This window comes from Mustelus asterias, chromosome 7 (genome assembly GCF_964213995.1).
Source record: "Mustelus asterias chromosome 7, sMusAst1.hap1.1, whole genome shotgun sequence".
In the NCBI taxonomy this organism is placed as follows: Eukaryota; Metazoa; Chordata; class Chondrichthyes; order Carcharhiniformes; family Triakidae; genus Mustelus; species Mustelus asterias.
Window position 1 is genome coordinate 11,548,108 of NC_135807.1, and position 17,577 is coordinate 11,565,684.

Consider the following 17,577-nt stretch of genomic DNA (forward strand, 5'->3'; position numbering starts at 1 on the left):
TGTCCCGAGCCTTCATAAACAATTGGCAGCTCTGTGGCCGTGAAAAACTTTGTTTATGAAAATGTTGATTCTGCTAACATGGTATTTTCAAAGAATGCAGTCAATTTCTACGCTCATCCCAAAATTCCCAGCTGAGTTTTAAAATGTGGCCAAGTTAGCTTTGGAGCTCAGCAGAGTTAGTTACATAGGCAAAAATATCTTAAAATGAAGTCCTTTAACTGAAGCAAACCATACAACGGATCCCACAATGTGATTCTGAATAATGTCAACAGTGTGTGTTTGATTCACGGGCGGCACAGTGGCACAGTGGTTAGCACTGCTGCCTCACGTGCCAGGGACCTAGCTTTGATTCTGGCCTCAGGTCCCTGTCTGTGTGGAGTTTGCATGTCCTCTCTGCATCTGTGTGGGTTTCCTCCGGGTGCTCCAGTTTCCTCCCACAGTCCAAAGATGTGCGGGTTAGGTTGTTTGGCCATGATAAACTGTCCCTTAGTGTCAGGAGGACTAGCAGGGCAAATACATGGGGTTATGGGGATAGGGCCTGGGTGGGATAGTCGGTGCAGGCTCGATGGACCAAATGGTCTCCTTCTGCACTGTAGATTCTATGATTCTATGATTCTCATTCTGCTTGAGGCGGACTTGGGACCTGCCTCCTCACAACCAATACCCCCCTCCCCGTTCCCCCCCCCGACCCCGCTCCCATTCCCCCCTCAACTGGAAGGCAATGAAAAACGTGAAAAACCCACCAATGATAAAAACTGCCCGGAAAATTGTTCTGGATGAAACATCAGGGCCAATGAGTCAAAGACCTGGCTTTGGGCAAAGCACATATGGATTGGAATGGCACATAATACTATCTTAAAGTGGAAAACTAGCCTTTGTACTCTGTGAAAGTCCACACTCCTGCACAGAGAGCTGTGTCAACAAAGCCACTTTGCAATGTGCATCATCTTGCATGTGAAATAACCTGGGGCTGATTTTCAAACCCTGCCATAATATTTCAGTGTGTCCCGACCGGAGCGTTGTGACACGAGAGATAGAGGGAGGCTGTTTCGTGATGCTTGACAGATCGTTGACACTGCATGCTACACATCTTAAATAACAAAGCTTACTTTTAACCCTGTGAGCTTCTTATTGCCACCAGAGAGACCACCAGAAGGTGCAGCTTAAGGTTCGTTCCAGAAATTGGCAGAACGGACAGGGATAAATGACTCACCACGGGTGGAATATTCCCGTCCTGTCTGCCACTGGAATCGTAGCGGGCAGGACACAGACCCATACAAAGGTCCATTGACCTCAGGTGGGTTTTTCCCATCTTGGGGTGAGTGCGGCCGGAAAATGTCCCCCCCTCCACATCCCTGAGGAAAGACTCCTTGAGCTTGATGGGAATTGCTGGAAGTATGACAATACCAGAAGTATTGTCGAAATAGTTGGGGCCCTGATTCTGCCATCCTGGTGCTCTCCGCGCTGGGCACCCGGGCCTGAGCATCTTTCCCAACCCCGGATATCCGGAGCTGTCAGCTCTACGCCGGAAATAGGTGCGCAGCTGAATAAATTATGCAGCCCCTAATTTTAATATAATCTAAATGCAATTAGCAGGCCTGGGATTGAAGTCTCCAGGCCCACTGGCACCTCCCCCCCACCAAGAGTCGCTCATTCAGTGGGGTTTAAGTAGCTCCCCACTAACAGGGAGATGGCGGCCCGACCCCGCTGGAGCGTAGGGGGCAATTGAGGCCCCTGAGGGGGGCATTTATTGCCCATCCCTAATTTCTCTTGAACCGAGTGGGTTGCTAGGCCATTTCAGAGGGCAGTTGAGAGTCAACCACATTGCTGTGACTCTGGAGTCACATGTAGTCCAGACCGGGTAAGGACAGCAGATTTCCCTCTCTAAAGGACATTGGTGAACCAGATGGGTTTTTCCGACAATCGACAATGGTTTCATGGTCATCAGTAGATTCTTAATTCCAGATATTTTTTATTGAATTCACATTCCACCATCTGCCGTGGTGGGAATCGAATCCGGGTCCCCGGAACATTAGCTGAGTTTCTGGATTATTAGTCTGGTGATAATAACACTGGACAATTGATTCCCACTAGTCGAGGCAAGAGATAACAAAGGCATGAATGATTGTGCTAAGTGCTTACCTTTTTGTTTGCTATGCAAGGAGTGACACGGGTTGCATCTTGGGCAGGTCCCTTGCTTGCACGTGCAAATCATCCCATGCGTACTTCAAGCCTGGGTAAAAGTTATTGTTTCCCTTGCCCAGAATGAGAGTCAAACAGCTCTGGGTAGAATCATGTGAAAACTTCATCTCTGCGATCACAGGGCCTTGAAACATCTGGAAATCCTGCTATTTGGCGCAGTTTTAGCCCTGCACACAGTTTCAGAATCTTCTGACAGCAAAAGCCTTTCTCTTAAAATTGAAGCATCGAAACTAGCAGCAGGAGGAGGCCATTCGGCCTTTCGAGCCTGCTCCGCCATTCATCTTGATCATGGCTGATCATCGAATTCAATATCCTGATCCCCCCGTTTCCCCCATATCCCTTAATCCCTTTAGCCCCAAGGGCTATATCTAATTTCTTCTTGAAATCGCACAATGTTTTAGCCTCAATTACTTTCTGTGGTAATGAATTCCACACATTCACCACCCTCTGGGTGAAGAAATTTCTCCTCACCTCAGTTCTAAAAGGTTTACCCCTTATCCTCAAACTATTTTTTTGAATCTCATTTTTTTGAATCTCATTCTTTCCGAATCTACCCTGTCTAACCCTGTTAGAATTTTATAAGTTTCTATGAGATCCCCTCTCACTCTTCTAAACTCCAATGAATACAATCCTAACCGACTGAGTCTCTCCTCATATGACAGACCTGCCATCCCAGGAATCAGCCTGGTAAACCTTCACTGTGCTCCGTCTATAGCAAGGACATCCTTCCTCAGATAAGGACACCAAAACTGCACACAATACTCCATGTTCCTAACCGACTTAGTCCCTCCTCATATAAGACCACAAGACATAGGAGCAGAATTAGGCCACTCGGCCCATCGAGTCTGCTCCGCCATTCAATCATGGCTGATATTTTTCTCATCCCCATTCTCCTGCCTTTTCCCCATAACCCCGATCCCCTTATTAATCAAGAACCTATCTATTTCTGTCTTAAAGACACTCAATGACCTGGCCTCCACAGCCTTCTGCGGGATATGACAGACCTGTCATCCCAGGAATTGGATATCCTGATCCCGAAGCAGATGCCCAGGTTTTACTGACTGACAAGGTGCAGGGAAGATAGGAAGTATAAATTTGGTCGCTGCACAGTGTCAGCACAATCTACAACTGCTCAGTCCCTGACAGCGGCTCAAACTCTCTGCATTCTGGATCACTCGAAACATGTTCTGCACTGAAGGAGAATTGGGATCTTGAGGATGATTGCTTCCCATCACTGAAGTGGAATAAATGTATTTCGGAAGCACACGCAGATTAAAGGTGCCATTATACCGCACATTCACAGTGAAATGAAGTGACTTTGACCATTCATCGACCGATAGGCAACATTCATCAAAATCCACCTCATGCTGGATGGAAAATCTGAGTTGTATACAACCCCCCCCCCCCCCCCCCCCCACCCCCACCCCCCACCCACACCGAGGAGGCCATTGTACTTCACCTGGATTTGCTACAGTGTCAATTACAAGTCTCCAGGAGTGACCTGAAATCTCCGGGGTCTGAAACTTCATCTCCAGGATATGGTTACACGATGGTGGAGTTGTGAGGTTCACAGAATGATTTTTGAATTTACTGACTGAAAACCCCAAACGGATTTTTTAAGTTTGAGAATAGAATCCCTACAGCGCAGAAAGAGGCCATTCGGCCCATCAAGCCTGCGCCGACAACAATCCCCCCCAGACCCTATCGCCGCAATCCCACCTGTTTATCATAATAATCCCCCTGACACTACGCATCAACTTAGCCTGGCCAATCAACCCAACACGCACATCTTTGGACTGTGGGAGGAAACCGGAGCACCCAGAGGAAACCCACGCAGACATGGGGAGAATGTGCAGACTCCACGTAGACAGTGACCCAAGGCCAGAATTGAACCCAGGTCCTTGGCGCTGTGAGGCAGCAGTGCTAACCACTGTGTCAGCGTGCCACCTGTGCTGTCATTTTGTAAATGATTGAAGCCACATTGCAGGAACCGGGGCTGACAGTCACAGATGGCTGTGAATTTGCATCACTGTACATTCCAAAATGATTGAAATGGAAATAACTTGTGTGAAAAACTGCAGCAGCAATAATTTGTCTTCAGAGAGGTGAATGGGGGAGAGCTCCTACCCCATTAGCAAATTGTCCAGACAGCTTCCTGGAGACAAACCATTAGGCTTGATCATTTACCCAATAGGGCCCTGGCTGATTGAGGAATTCCCAGCCATGATCGAATCAAGATAAAAAGAATACATTAGCCAGGACCATATTTGAATCACTGGGCAGTTGGTGAGAGAAGGTCATGTGACAAACCAATGTTTCAAGTACTTGCTTTCTCTGCCAAAGAGAACGAGCAACTGAGACTTGCAAGGAATAAGACCATGAGTGCATCCTTTCTCTCTCTTTCTCTTCCTTTCATTTGCTCCCTCTACTTCCAGCTTGCAAGTTGAACCCTGTCTTTGGGTTTTGACCATCTCCAGTCCACAGAGAGAGATTTTTAAAAAGAACTCAACCCAGTGCTGCTGCCTCCTGAAGAACAGATCAATCTTCTGTCCACCATTTTAAACCCCCTCAATGTCGACAATGGCAGGGCTACTGAGTTCAGCAGGAAACCAGCGGAGTTATTAACCTTCAGGAGCCGTATATCCCTTTAATTTTACCCAATTCTAAATTACTTAATCTATCCTCCTCATTCTGTGATTTCTTTGTGCTTATGAACTTTGAGCATATGTACATGTGAAATTCAGAGCATTTTTAAAATCATAGAATCATAGTATTCCCCCCAGTACAGAAGGAGGCCATTCAGCCCATCGAGTATATACCGACCATAATCCCACCCAGACCCTATTCCCGGAAGTCTCATTTACCCTGTTAATCCCCCTGACACTACGTACAATTTAGCGTAGCCAATCAACCTAACCTGCACATATTTGGACTGTGGGAGGAAACCGGAGCACCCGGAGGAAACCCATGCAGACACGGGGAGAACGTGCAGTCTCCGCACAGACAGTGACCCGAGGCTGGAATTGAACCCTGGTCCCTGGCGATGTGTGGCAGCAATGCTAACCTCTGTGCCACCGTGCCACCCATTATCATTTTACTTACACCAGGTTCAGTGGTATCAAAGCTATTCCCTCCTTTTAAAAGCTGGAAAAAACCCGACTGTGCATGTCTTTTACAGTCACAGCACATAAACAGTTAAACACTCATGGAACTGGCACTTCTTGACATAAATCTGCTGCAGTAAATGGAAGAGGAGGAAAAGAAGAGAGCATTCCTATCCCCTCCTCACCTGACTGTGACAGTGGTATAGTGCGAACGTCACTGAATTAGCAACCTAAAGGGCCCCAGGCTGATGCTCTGAGGGCATGGGTTCAAACCCCACCACGGCAGCTGGTGAAATGTTAATTCCATTAATAAATCGGGAACATAAAGCAAGTCTGACAACTATCGTCGATTGTTATAAAAACCCATCTGGATCAAATGGGCATCTGCCACTCTCACCTGTGACTCCAGATCCTCAGCAATGTGGTTAATTCTTAACTGCCCGTCAACATGGGCTAATAAACCGTGACTCAGTTGTAGCACTCTCGCCTCTGAGTCCAAAGGTTCCAAGTTCAAGTCCCGTTCCAGAGACTGAAGCAGAATAATCTAGATTGACGTTCCAGTGCAGCACTCTGCTGGAGGTGCTGGCATTTGGGTATGGGTTTCAATGGAGCCTCTATCTGCCTGCTCGGGTGGATGTAAAAGATCCCCTGGCCCTTGAAGAAGGGGAGTTATTTTCTGATGAATATTTATCCTTCAATCAACACCATTGATAAATGGATGACTTGGTCATTATCATGTTATTGTTTGTGGGACTTTGCTCTTGTGCCTCTCTTTTGTAATTCATTCATGAGACATGGGCTACACTGCCTAAATCAGCATTTATTCCTTATCCCTAATTGCCCCTGTGACCTGCCTTCTTGAACCGCTCCAGTGCGGCACTGCAGCACACCCACAGTGCTGTTAGGGTGGCAATTCCAGGATTTTGACCCAGCGACGGTGAAGGCATGGTGAGGCATTCCCAAGTCAGTGGGCGATTCTCCCATCCCACTGCGCTGTGTTTTTAGCGTAGTGGGCCGGGAGATTCGAGCAGCTGCTGAATCGCGTGATACGCGCTTGGCGCCTGGGCCTCTGCGCGTTTCCCGGTGCAGAGCTGCCTAATATATGCAGCAGGTAATTTTAATATTAGTTAAACCCTGTCAGTGGGCCTGGCACTGAAACCTCTGGGCCCGCTAGCCTCATCCCCCGACCAGGAGTATTTCACTCCAGCTGGCGGCCCGACCCGACTGGAGTGAATGGGGGAGGGGGCAATCGAGGCCCCCCCAGAGGGTTGGGTGCTGGGGATTGCCCCCTGGGCGTTGCCACCATGGCAGTGCCAGCCTGACCCCCTGGCACTGCCCAAGGGGCAAAGTGCCAATGCCCAGGACGCATCTTGCCACTGCCCATTGGGTATTGGGCAGGGTTTAATCGGGGCAGGACCTGATAGAGACTGGGCTTCTGTGGGAGGGGGTGATCTGTGGGGGTGGAGGGTCCCGTCCCACTCTGCAGTCAAGATCGGTGGGGGAATGAGAGAGGTCAGCGATCAGGGTGGGCCTTCCGGGTGGGGGGAAAGGCAGCCTGCTGGGCGAGTTGGTGCTGCAGTGGGGGTGGTGGGCACTGTGGGGGGGGGGGGGGGGGGGGGGGGGCAGGGGGGGGGGGGGGCAGGGGGGGGGAGCGGGACTGCCGGTGGGGCGGGGGGAATCAGGGGGGTGGTGGGGCGGGAGTCGAGGCTGGGCCCGGACATATTCGGGGAACCACCAATCGGGCCATGGGTGAGGGGTCACATGGCAGACAATGCAGGATCGCGGGGCTAGCCAGCAATCGGGAAGGTGGCAGTGCCGGGCTACTGCGCATGCGCAGTGGCCCACTCAGCGCTATGCTGCCGGCCTCTCCAGCGGGAATAGGCCCTGCCCCCTGAATTTCAGCATGATTCACGCTAGGGCACTCTGCCGTGCACCGAGGTGGGAGATTCATTCTGAAACTCCTGCTGAAAAAACCAGCAGGTGTTACTCCAGTTTTTACGCAAATCCAACACTTAAAAAGCTTTTGGGAGAATCCCACTCAGTGTCTTTGAAGGGTTTTTTAATTCATTTATTGCCCACACATGAGGACAGTTAAGAGTCAACCACATAGCTGTGGCTCTGGAGTCACAGGTAGGCCAGACCGGGTAAGGATGGCAGATTTCCTTTCCTAAAGGACATTAGTGAACCAGGTGGGTTTTTCTGGCAATCGACAATGGTTTCATGGTCATCAGTAGATTCTTAATTCCTGATTTTTTTTATTGAATTCAAATTCCACCATGGTGGGAGTTGAACCCGGGTCCCCTGAGCATTACCCAGTGCCTGGGTTACTAGCCTAGCAACAATAACACTAGGCCATTGTCTCCCCTGGTGGTGTTCCCATGCATCAAACTGCCTTTGTCCTTCTCGGTGGTAGAGGTCGCCAGTTTGGAAGGTGATTTGTTTGCTTAGCTATTTGCCAATATTGTAACTACATGTGACCCCAGATGAATTATCTGATACTGATTTAACTATTTACATGAATTCCAGCTCCAGCTTCACTCGGATTCGAACTACGGCAATGGTTCTCTGAGGTACAACCTGACAGGTGACGGAGCTGGATCTCTATTCACCATCGATGAGGATAAAGGTGACATTTACCTCATAAAGAGGCTGGACCGAGAGGTGAAGCCATTTTATATCCTGCAAGCGCAAGTGGTGGACAGAGCGACCAACCAGCACGTCGAACCAGAATCCGAGTTCATGATTAAAGTTCAGGACATCAATGACAATGAACCCCAGTTTCTGGATGGTCCATATGTTGCCACGGTTCCTGAAATGTCACCTGATGGTAAGGGAGGACAATTTAAAGTTTTACATTTTATTCATTGGCATCACAAATCTCATAGAATCGCTACAATGCAGAAGGAGGCCATTTGGCCCATCGAGTCTGCACCGACCACAATCTCACCCAGGCCCCATGCCAAAAACCCCATGCATTTACCCTAGCTACTCCCTCTGACACTAAGGGTCAATTAGATTGGTCATTCCACCTAACCTGCACATTTTTGCACTGTATGAGGAAACTGGAGCACCCAGAGGGAACCCACGCAGACACGGGGAGAACGTGCAAACTCTGCACAGACAGTGACCCAAGCCGGGAATCGAACCCGAGTCCCTGGCGCTGTGAGGCAGCAGTGCTAACCACTGTGCGACTGTGTCTCCCTTATACAGCCTTAAGTCGGCTTACATTAACATTGCAATGAAGTTACTGTGAAAATCCCCCAGTTGCCGCACTCTGGCGCCTGTTCAGGTACACAGAGAGAATTTAGCATGACCAATGCACTGCACCAGCACATCTTTTGGACTGTGGGAAGAAACCCACGCAGATGCGGGGAAAAAGTGCAGACTACGCACAGACAGTGACCCAAGTCGGGAATGGAACTCGAGTCCCTGGCGCTGTGAGGCAGCAATGCTAACCACTGTGCCACCGTGCCACCCTGTCAACCCGAGAAGAAAAAGTAGATGAAGCCAAAGGCACCATTTCTGAAAAAGAGTTCTATTGGACTGGGCGGGATTCTGTGGCCTCGCTCATCCCGAAACCATAAAATCCCGCCCGAGGTCAACAGACCCTCCCATTGTCCGCCCTCGCCCGCTCTGGTACCCATGGGCGGGCAGGGCGGTAAAATTCCAGCTGTTTACTCTGTTTTTCTCTCCTCACAGATGCCACCAGGCCTGCTGAATTTTTCCAGCGTTTTCTCTGGATTGATTGGTCAATCCTTCACTGTATAAGTTCTCCATCTGCCTGACTGAGTGCAGCTTCAAACTGAAATGTTTACTCTGCTTAACTCTCCATAGATGCTGCCCAACCAGTCGAGTATTTCCAATATCTTCTGTTTTTATTTTGGATTTCTGTCAGTCACAGCATCTTGCTTCTTTTGGAGTTCAATTTACACCTCATCCTTCCTCTGGATCAGGCTTTCCATCATTGACGATTGAGTTTCCCACCCATCATTCGTTTCCAAAGCTCTGTCTCTCCAGCTGCCTCTCTTTTCACCGCACAACACACCTCGCGAATGTTGCTGAAAAGAAAGACATGAACGGCAAACATTTATTAGCTTTTCCACCCATCAGATCAAACACAAACTGTTTTTTTATTCATTCGTGGGACATGGGCGTCGCTGGCTGGCCAGCATTTATTGCCCATCCCTAGTTGCCCTTGAGAAGGTGGTGGTGAGCTGCCTTCTTGAATCGCTGCAGTCCACGTGCTGTGGGTTGACCCACAATGCCGTTAGGGAGGGAATTCCAGGATTTTGACCCAGCGACTGCAAAGGAACGGCGATATATTTCCAAGTCAGGATGGTGAGTGGCTTGGAGGGGAACTTGCAGGTGGTGGTGTTCCCATGTATCTGCTGCCCTTGTCCTTCTAGATGGAAGTGGTCGTGGGTTTGGAAGGTGCTGTCTAAGGATCTTTGATGAATTGCTGCAGTGCATCTTGTAGATAGTACACACTGCTGCTACTGAGCGTCGGTGGTGGAGGGAGTGGATGTTTGTAGATGTGGTGCCAATGAAGGGGGCTGCTTTGTCCTGAATGGTGTCAAGCTTCTTGAGTGTTGTTAGAGCAGCACCCACCCAGGCAAGTGGGGAGTATTCCATCACGCTCCTGACTTGTGCCTTGTAGATGGTAGACAGGCTTTGGGGAGTCAGGAGGTGAGTTACTCGCCACAGTATTCCTAGCCTCTGACCTGCTCTTGTAGCCACTGTGTTTATGTGGCGAGTCCAGTTGAGTTTCTGCTCAACGGTACCCTCAAGGATGTTGACAGCGGGGGATTGAGTGGTGGTTACACCATTGTATGTCAAGAGTGCCAAATTTCAAACTATCACAACAATTTACACTTCAGGAGTAAAGTGTTGGTTGGTAGGTTGACTCTGATTGGCCAAGACGTTTCCATGGAGAAAACAACGGGGAACCATAGGCTCCCCATCTCCCAGGTAATTTTAAAAAAGGTGCGTGGCCTGAACATACTCTTTTTGTCCAAACCCCTGTATATGAATGTATGCTGTGATCGCTTGAAATCTGACATCTTTGTGGTTGTCCTGATGTGTGCAGGATGAAAAACTTCAGAATTTCATATTTTGATCCTCCCTGTGTGATGCACGCTGAGATTTTCTTTGGCATTAGAGGCATTATATGAACGCTAGTTCCTGCTGTTATCCTGCATTTCCCCCAATCGTGCCTCAGATATGTTCAGAACACAAGCACACGTGCATCAGATACTTCCTTCTTGAGTTCTCCCTCCGAAGGCAGCCCTGACTCACAGTGGCATGGTCTCCAGTGTAGATAGGGCAGTCACGCAGCTCCCAAATCCACCTGCTCCAGCATAGGGATTGTCGAACCCTGTACTATTGGCATCAAAATGATCCGCATGAGCTGTCTCCCACCCATCCCTTGCCTCGCTGACAACGTCCTTATCGTTGAGTAACCTGGAAGGTTGGCTAATCCTTGCCCTCCCAGTTGGTCATTGTTGAGTGCGTACTTTTCCAATGGGGCAAAGTGATAGGTTTGGTGTCCTCTCCCGAAGGCCTGTTTCAGCAATATCAACCTGAAATATACAGCCCCCAGAAGAGGGACAGAACAGTTCCCACGAGATGGGACTCTGTGTCATTAGAGGCTTGTGAATTATATCATTGTGGTGCATGGACAAGGAATTTTTTGAATTGATTTATTGTCACATGTATCAGCATACTGTGAAAAGTATTGTTTCTTGCGCGCAACACAGGCAAAACATACCGTTCATAGAGAAGGAAATGAGAGAGTGCAGAATTTTCTGTTACAGTCATAACCAGGGTGCAGAGAAAGATCGATTTAATGTAAGGTAGGTTCATTCAAAAGTCAGAAGGTAGCAGGGAAGAAGCTGTTCTTGATTCAGTTGGTACTTGACCTCAGAACTTTGTATCTGTTTCCCGACGGAAGAAGGTGGAAGAGAGAATGTCCCGGGTGCGTGAGGTCCTTGATTATGCTGGCTGCTTTTCCGGGGGAGCAGGAAGTGTAGACAGAGTCAATGGATGGGAGGCTGGTTTGCGTGATGGATTGGGCTACATTCACAACCCTTAGTAGTTCCTTGCAGTCTTGGGCAGAGCAGGAGCCATGCCAAGCTGTGATACAACCAGAAAGAATGCTTTCTATGGTGCATCAAAGTAAAAGTGCTGTAAAAGTTGGTGAGAGTCGTAGCTGACATGCCAAAGTTCCTTAGTCTCCTGAGAAAATGGAGGCATGGTGGGGTTTCTGAACTATAGTGTCGGCATGGGGGGACCAGGATAGGTTGTTGGTGCTTGGTTGCTAGAATTTCCATGGAGCAGCTTCTGTTCTTTTGCTGTATTTTAACGAAAGTGCAGCGGGAATCCTGTTTGCCCTCCAGGCCAGAGCCGGAATCAAATTGAGGATTTGAGAAACAATTCTATCCCAATGCAGTTCAAACCAACCTCCCAAATACCACTGCCCCCACCCATGTATACTTGGGATGTCTTAGGTTTTGCCTCTCCACATCTCTCCCCTCGCTAAACATTTTGGCACGGGCAGCACAGTGGCACGGTGGTTAGCACAGCTGCCTCAGAGCGCCATGGATTCGGGCTCAATTACCGGATTGGGTAACTGTCTGTGTGGAGTTTGCACGTTCTCCCCGTGTCTGCGTGGGTTTCCTCCGGGTGAGAACAAAGAACAAAGAAAATTACAGCACAGGAACAGGCCCTTCGGCCCTCCAAGCCTGCACCGACCATGCTGCCCGACTGAACTAAAACCCCCTACCCTTCCGAGGACCATATCCCTCTATTCCCATCCTATTCATGTACTTGTCCAGATGCTCCTCAAAAATCACTACCGCATCCGCTTCCACTACCGCCCCGGCAACGAGTTCCAGACACCCACCACCCTCAGTGTAAAAAACATGCCTCGTACATCTCCTTTAAACCTTGCCCCTCACACCTGAAACCTATGCCCCCTAGTAATTGACTTTTCCACCCTGGGAAGAAACTTCTGACTATCCACTCTGTCCATGGCCCTCATAATCTTGTAGACTTCTATCAGGTCGCCCCTCAATTTCTGTCGTTCCAGTGAGAACAAACCAGGTTTCTCCAACCTCTCCTCATAGCTAGTGCCCTCTAGAGCAGGCAACATCCTGGTAAATCTTTTCTGTACCCTCTCCAAAGCCTCCACATCCTTCTGGTAGTGTGGCGACCAGAATTGAACACTATATTCCAAGTGTGGCCTGACTAAGGTTCTATAAAGCTGCAACATGACTTGCCAATTTTTAAACTCAATGCCCCGGCCGATGAAGGCAAGCTGCCATATGCCTTCTTAACTACTTTCTCCACCTGCGTTGCCAGTTTCAGTGACCTGTGTACCTGTACACCCAGATCCCTTTGCCTATCATACTCTGAAGGGTTCTGCCATTTACTGTATATTTCCTATCTTTATTAGATCTTCCAAAATGTATTACCTCACATTTGTCCAGATTGAACTCCATCTGCCATCTCTCCGCCCAAGTTTCCAACCTATCTATATCCTGCTGTATCCTCTGATGGTCCTCATCGCTTTCCACAAATCCACCAATCTTTATGTCGTCCGCAAACTTACTAATCAAACTAGTTACATTTTCCTCCAAATCATTTATATATATTACAAACAGCAAAGGTCCCAGCACTGATCCCTAAGGAACGCCACTTGTCACAGCCCTCCATTCAGAAACACACCCTTCCACTGCTACCCTCTGTCTTCTATGACCGAGCCACTTCTGTATTCAACTTGCCAGCTCACCTCTGATCCCATGCAACTTCACTTTCTGTACCAGCCTTCCATGAGGGACGATGTCAAAGGCCTTACTGAAGTCCATGTAGACAACATCCACTGCCCTACCCTCATCAATCATCTTCATCACTTCCTCAAAAAACTCAATCAAGTTAGTGAGACATGACCCTCCCCTTCACAAAACCATGTTGCCTCTTGCTAACACGTCCACTTATTTCCAAGTGGGAGTAAATCTTGTCTCGAAGAATCCTCTCCAATAATGTCCCTAGCACTGATGTAAGGCTCACCGGCCTGTAATTATCTGGGTTATTCTTGCTACCCTTCTTAAACAAAGGAACAACATTGACTCTTCTCCAAGCCTCTAGGACCTCCCCTGTAGAAATCATAGAAATCATAGAAACCCTACAGTGCAGAAGGAGGCCATTCGGCCCATCGAGTCTGCACCGACCACAATCCCACCCAGGCCCTACCCCTACCCCCACATATTTACCCTCTAATCCCGCTAACCTACGCATCTCAGGACTCTAAGGGGCAATTTTTAACCTGGCCAATCAACCTAACCCGCACATCTTTGGACTGTGGGAGGAAACCGGAGCACCCGGAGGAAACCCATGCAGACACGAGGAGAATGTGCAAACTCAAACAGACAGTGACCCGAGCCGGGAATCGAACTTGGGACCCTGGAGCTGTGAAGCAGCAGTGCTAACCACTGTGCTACCGTGCCGCCCCCTGTAGCCAGTGAGGATACAGAGATTTCTCTCAAGGCCCCAGCAATTTCCTCCCTTGCTTCTCTCAGTATTCTGGGACTCTGGGGACTTGTCTAACCTAATGTTTCTCAAGATCCCCAAAATCTCTTCCTTTGTGATCTCAACATGACTCAAATTATCTACACCCCTTTCCCCAGACTCATCATCCACCAAGTCCTTCTCTTTGGTGAATACTGACGCAAAGTACTCATTTAATACCTCGTCTATTTCCTATGACTCCATGTATAGATTCCATCCCCTGTCCTTGAGTGGGCCAACCCTCTTCCTGGCTGCCCTCTTACTCTTTATATATGTATAAAAAGCCTTGGGATTTTCCTTAATTCTGCTGGGTTCTCCGGTTTCCTCCCACAGTCCGAATGACATGCGGGTTAGGCTGATTGGCCTATGTTAAATTGCCCCTTAGTGTCAGGGGGATTAGGACGGTAAATATGTGGGGTTATGGGGATAGGGTCTGGTTGGGATTGTTGTCAGTGCAGACTCGATGGGCCGAATGGCCTCCTCCTGCACTGGAGGAATTCCATGACTCTATTTCTGCCTCTCTTTCTCTCCTTCCTCGATAAACGTTTCTATCTCTCCAACTTTCTTCCCTCGTTAAATCTTTCTGCTTCTCCCCCACTCTCTCCTTTAAGACATTCCTTAAAGTACAATTCCAAGGCCAATTCTCTGAATATTTCCTCCTCAGCATTCATTATTTTGTTACTGTCTCTCGAGGTATGTCTCTCAGAAATAATAAAAATGCCTTTTTTGTCACTGCAATGCATATTTCTGACAGCCCTGACACACAAAATTATAATAATATATTCGGGTAAGGTTTTTTATGATGTACTGGATAAAATATGCTGAGAGTGCGACTGAGAGTATTGGACTCCTATAGTCCTCCTTTGGTATTTACTGCCCTGAGTTTCTAGATCTTCACCAGATTTAAATAGATTTGCCATTGTCATTTCATAGAATCCCAACAGTGCAGAAGGAGGCCATTCAGCCCATTGAGCCTGTCCCAACAACAATCCCACCCCAGGCCCGAACCTCATTTACTCCGCTAATGCCTCTAACCTACACATCCCGGGATAGTAAGGGACAATTTAGCATGGCCAATGCACCTAACCCGCACATCTTTGGACTCTGGGAGGAAACTGGAGCACCCGGAGGAAACCCACTCAGACACGGGGAAAATGTGCAACCTCCACACAGACAGTGACGCTGTGAGGCAGCAGTGCTAACCACTGTGCCACCGTGCAGGTATTCGTACACAATCATAGGCTTATTATAAAAACTAACATGTTGGACTGAGAAGAGAAGAATTTTCTTCACTCAGAGGGTTGTGAATCTTTGGAATTACTATCTACTTACTAGCTACTTAAGAGGGAAATCAGGAGGGCTAAAAGAAGACATGAGGTTGCTTTGGCAGACAGAGTGAAGGAAAATCCAAAGAGCTTCTATAGGTATGTTAGGAGCAAAAGGATAGTGAGGGATAAAATTGGTCCTCTTGAAGACCAGAGTGGTAGACTGTGTATGGAACCAAAAGAGATGGGGGAGATACTAAATGGTTTTTTTGCATCTGTATTTACTGAGGAAACGGACATGGAGTCTACGGAAATAGGGCAAGCAGGTAGGGAGGTTATGGAACCTTTACAGATTAAAGGGGAGGAGGTGCTCGCTGTCTTGAGGCAAATCAGAGTGGATAAATCCCCAGGACCGGACAGGGTATTCCCACGGACCTTGAGGGAAGCTAGTGTTGAACTTGCAGGGGCCCTGGCAGACATATTTAAAATGTCAGTATTCACGGGGGAGGTGCCGGATGATTGGAGGGTGGCTCATGTTGTTCCGTTGTTTAAAAAAGGTTCCAAAAGAAATCTGGGAAATTATAGGCCAGTAAGTTTGACGTCGGTGGTGGGCAAGTTATTGGAAGGTGTGATAAGGGATAGGATCTACAAATATTTGGATAGACAGGGACTTATTAGGGAGAGTCAACATGGGTTTGTGCGTGGTAGGTCATGTTTGACCATTCTATTAGAGTTTTTCGAGGAGGTTACCAGGAAAGTGGATGAAGGGAAGGCGGTGGATGTTGTCTACCTGGATTTCAGCAAGGCCTTTGACAAGGTCCCTCATGGGAGGTTAGTTAGGAAGGTTCAGCCGCTAGGTATACATGGGGAGGTAGTAAATTGGATTAGACACTGGCTCAATGGAAGAAGCCAGAGAGTGGTTGTGGAGGATTGCTTCTCTGAGTGGAGGCCTGTGACTACTGGTGTGCCGCAGGGATCGGTGTTGAGTCCATTGTTGTTTGTCATCTATATCAATGATCTGGATGATAATGTGGTAAATTGGATCAGCACGTTTGTTGATGATACAAAGATTGGAGGTGTAGTGGACAGTGAGGAAGGTTTTCAAAGCTTGCAGAGGGATTTGGACCAACTAGAAAAATGGGCTGAAAAATGGCAAATGGAATTTAACGCAGACAAGTGTGAGATATTGCACTTTGGAAGGACAAACCAAAGAAGAACGTACAGGGTAAATGGTAGGACTCTGAAGAGTGCAGTTGAACAGAGGGATCTGGGAATACAGGTACAGAATTCCCTAAAAGTGACGTCACAGGTGGATAGGGTCGTAAAGAGTGCCTTTGGTCCATTGGCCTTTATAAATCGGAGTATCGAGTATAAAAGTTGGAGTGTTATGGTAAGGTTATATAATGATGTGGAGATGCCGGCGTTGGACTGGGGTAAACACAGTAAGAAGTCTCACAACACCAGGTTAAAGTCCAACAGGTTTATTTGGTAGCAAATACCATTAGCTTTCGGAGCATTGCTCCTTCGTCAGATGGAGTGGATATCTGCTCTCAAACAGTGCACAGACACAGAAATCAAGTTACAGAATACTAATTAGAATGCAAATCTCTACAGCCAGCCAGGTCTTAAAGGTACAGACAATGTGGGTGGAGTTCTAGGGGATTTTCACAGTAACCTCCTTGCAGTGTTAATGTAAGCTTACTTGTAAATAATGTAAGCTCACTTATAAATAAACTTTACTTTGCTTTACTTCTATACAGCTGCAACATGACGTGTTTCAGTTCTGCTTGTTTGGACTGCGTCCCTTTCTATTTGGATAATCTTCTGTACTGATGTCTCTGTGCAGAAACGCACATTCAGTCTCGCGGCATTGGAAAGAGTTGATGCTGCAGAGGAAAGCTTTAATGAACTCATTATTCATACTCTGTGCAGGGACCTTTGTTACTCAAGTGACAGCGACGGATGCTGATGACCCTTCCTATGGGAGCCATGCCAGGATACTGTACCACATCCTGCAGGGACAACCATATTTCTTGGTGGAGCCAACAACAGGTGAGATAAGTATCTTGTACCTCGCAGTAAGGAAGACTTAATTGGCTTGCTTGCGCAATAAGAGACATTGAACTTGGAAGGTGTGCACAGGACTTTTAAAGTAAAAGTTTATTTATTAGTCACAAGTAAGGCCTACATTAACACTGCAACAAAGTTACTGTGAAATTCCCCGAGTCCCACACTCCGGCGCCTGTCCGGGTCAATGCACCGTTCCCAGGACGTCTTTCAGGCTGTGGGAGGAAACTGGAGCACCTGGAGGAAACCCATGCAGACATGGGGAGAATGTGCAAACTCCACAGAGACAACAAGGGCGTTGGTGAGGCCGCAGCTGGAATACTGTGTGCAGTATTGGTCCCCTTATTTGCGGAAGGATATATTGGCATTGGAGG

General features: G+C 48.0%; 1 protein-coding gene across 1 annotated transcript in view; it reads left to right on the plus strand.

Moving 5' to 3' along the window:
• Positions 1–17,577, plus strand: part of LOC144496035 (cadherin-7-like) — a 174,268-nt gene that overhangs the window by 88,551 nt on the left and 68,140 nt on the right. Inside the window, exons 7-8 of the mRNA XM_078216988.1 lie at positions 7,833–8,133; positions 17,069–17,188. Of these exons, the coding sequence (XP_078073114.1) occupies positions 7,833–8,133; positions 17,069–17,188 (421 nt within the window). The remainder of the gene's footprint in view (positions 1–7,832; positions 8,134–17,068; positions 17,189–17,577) is intronic.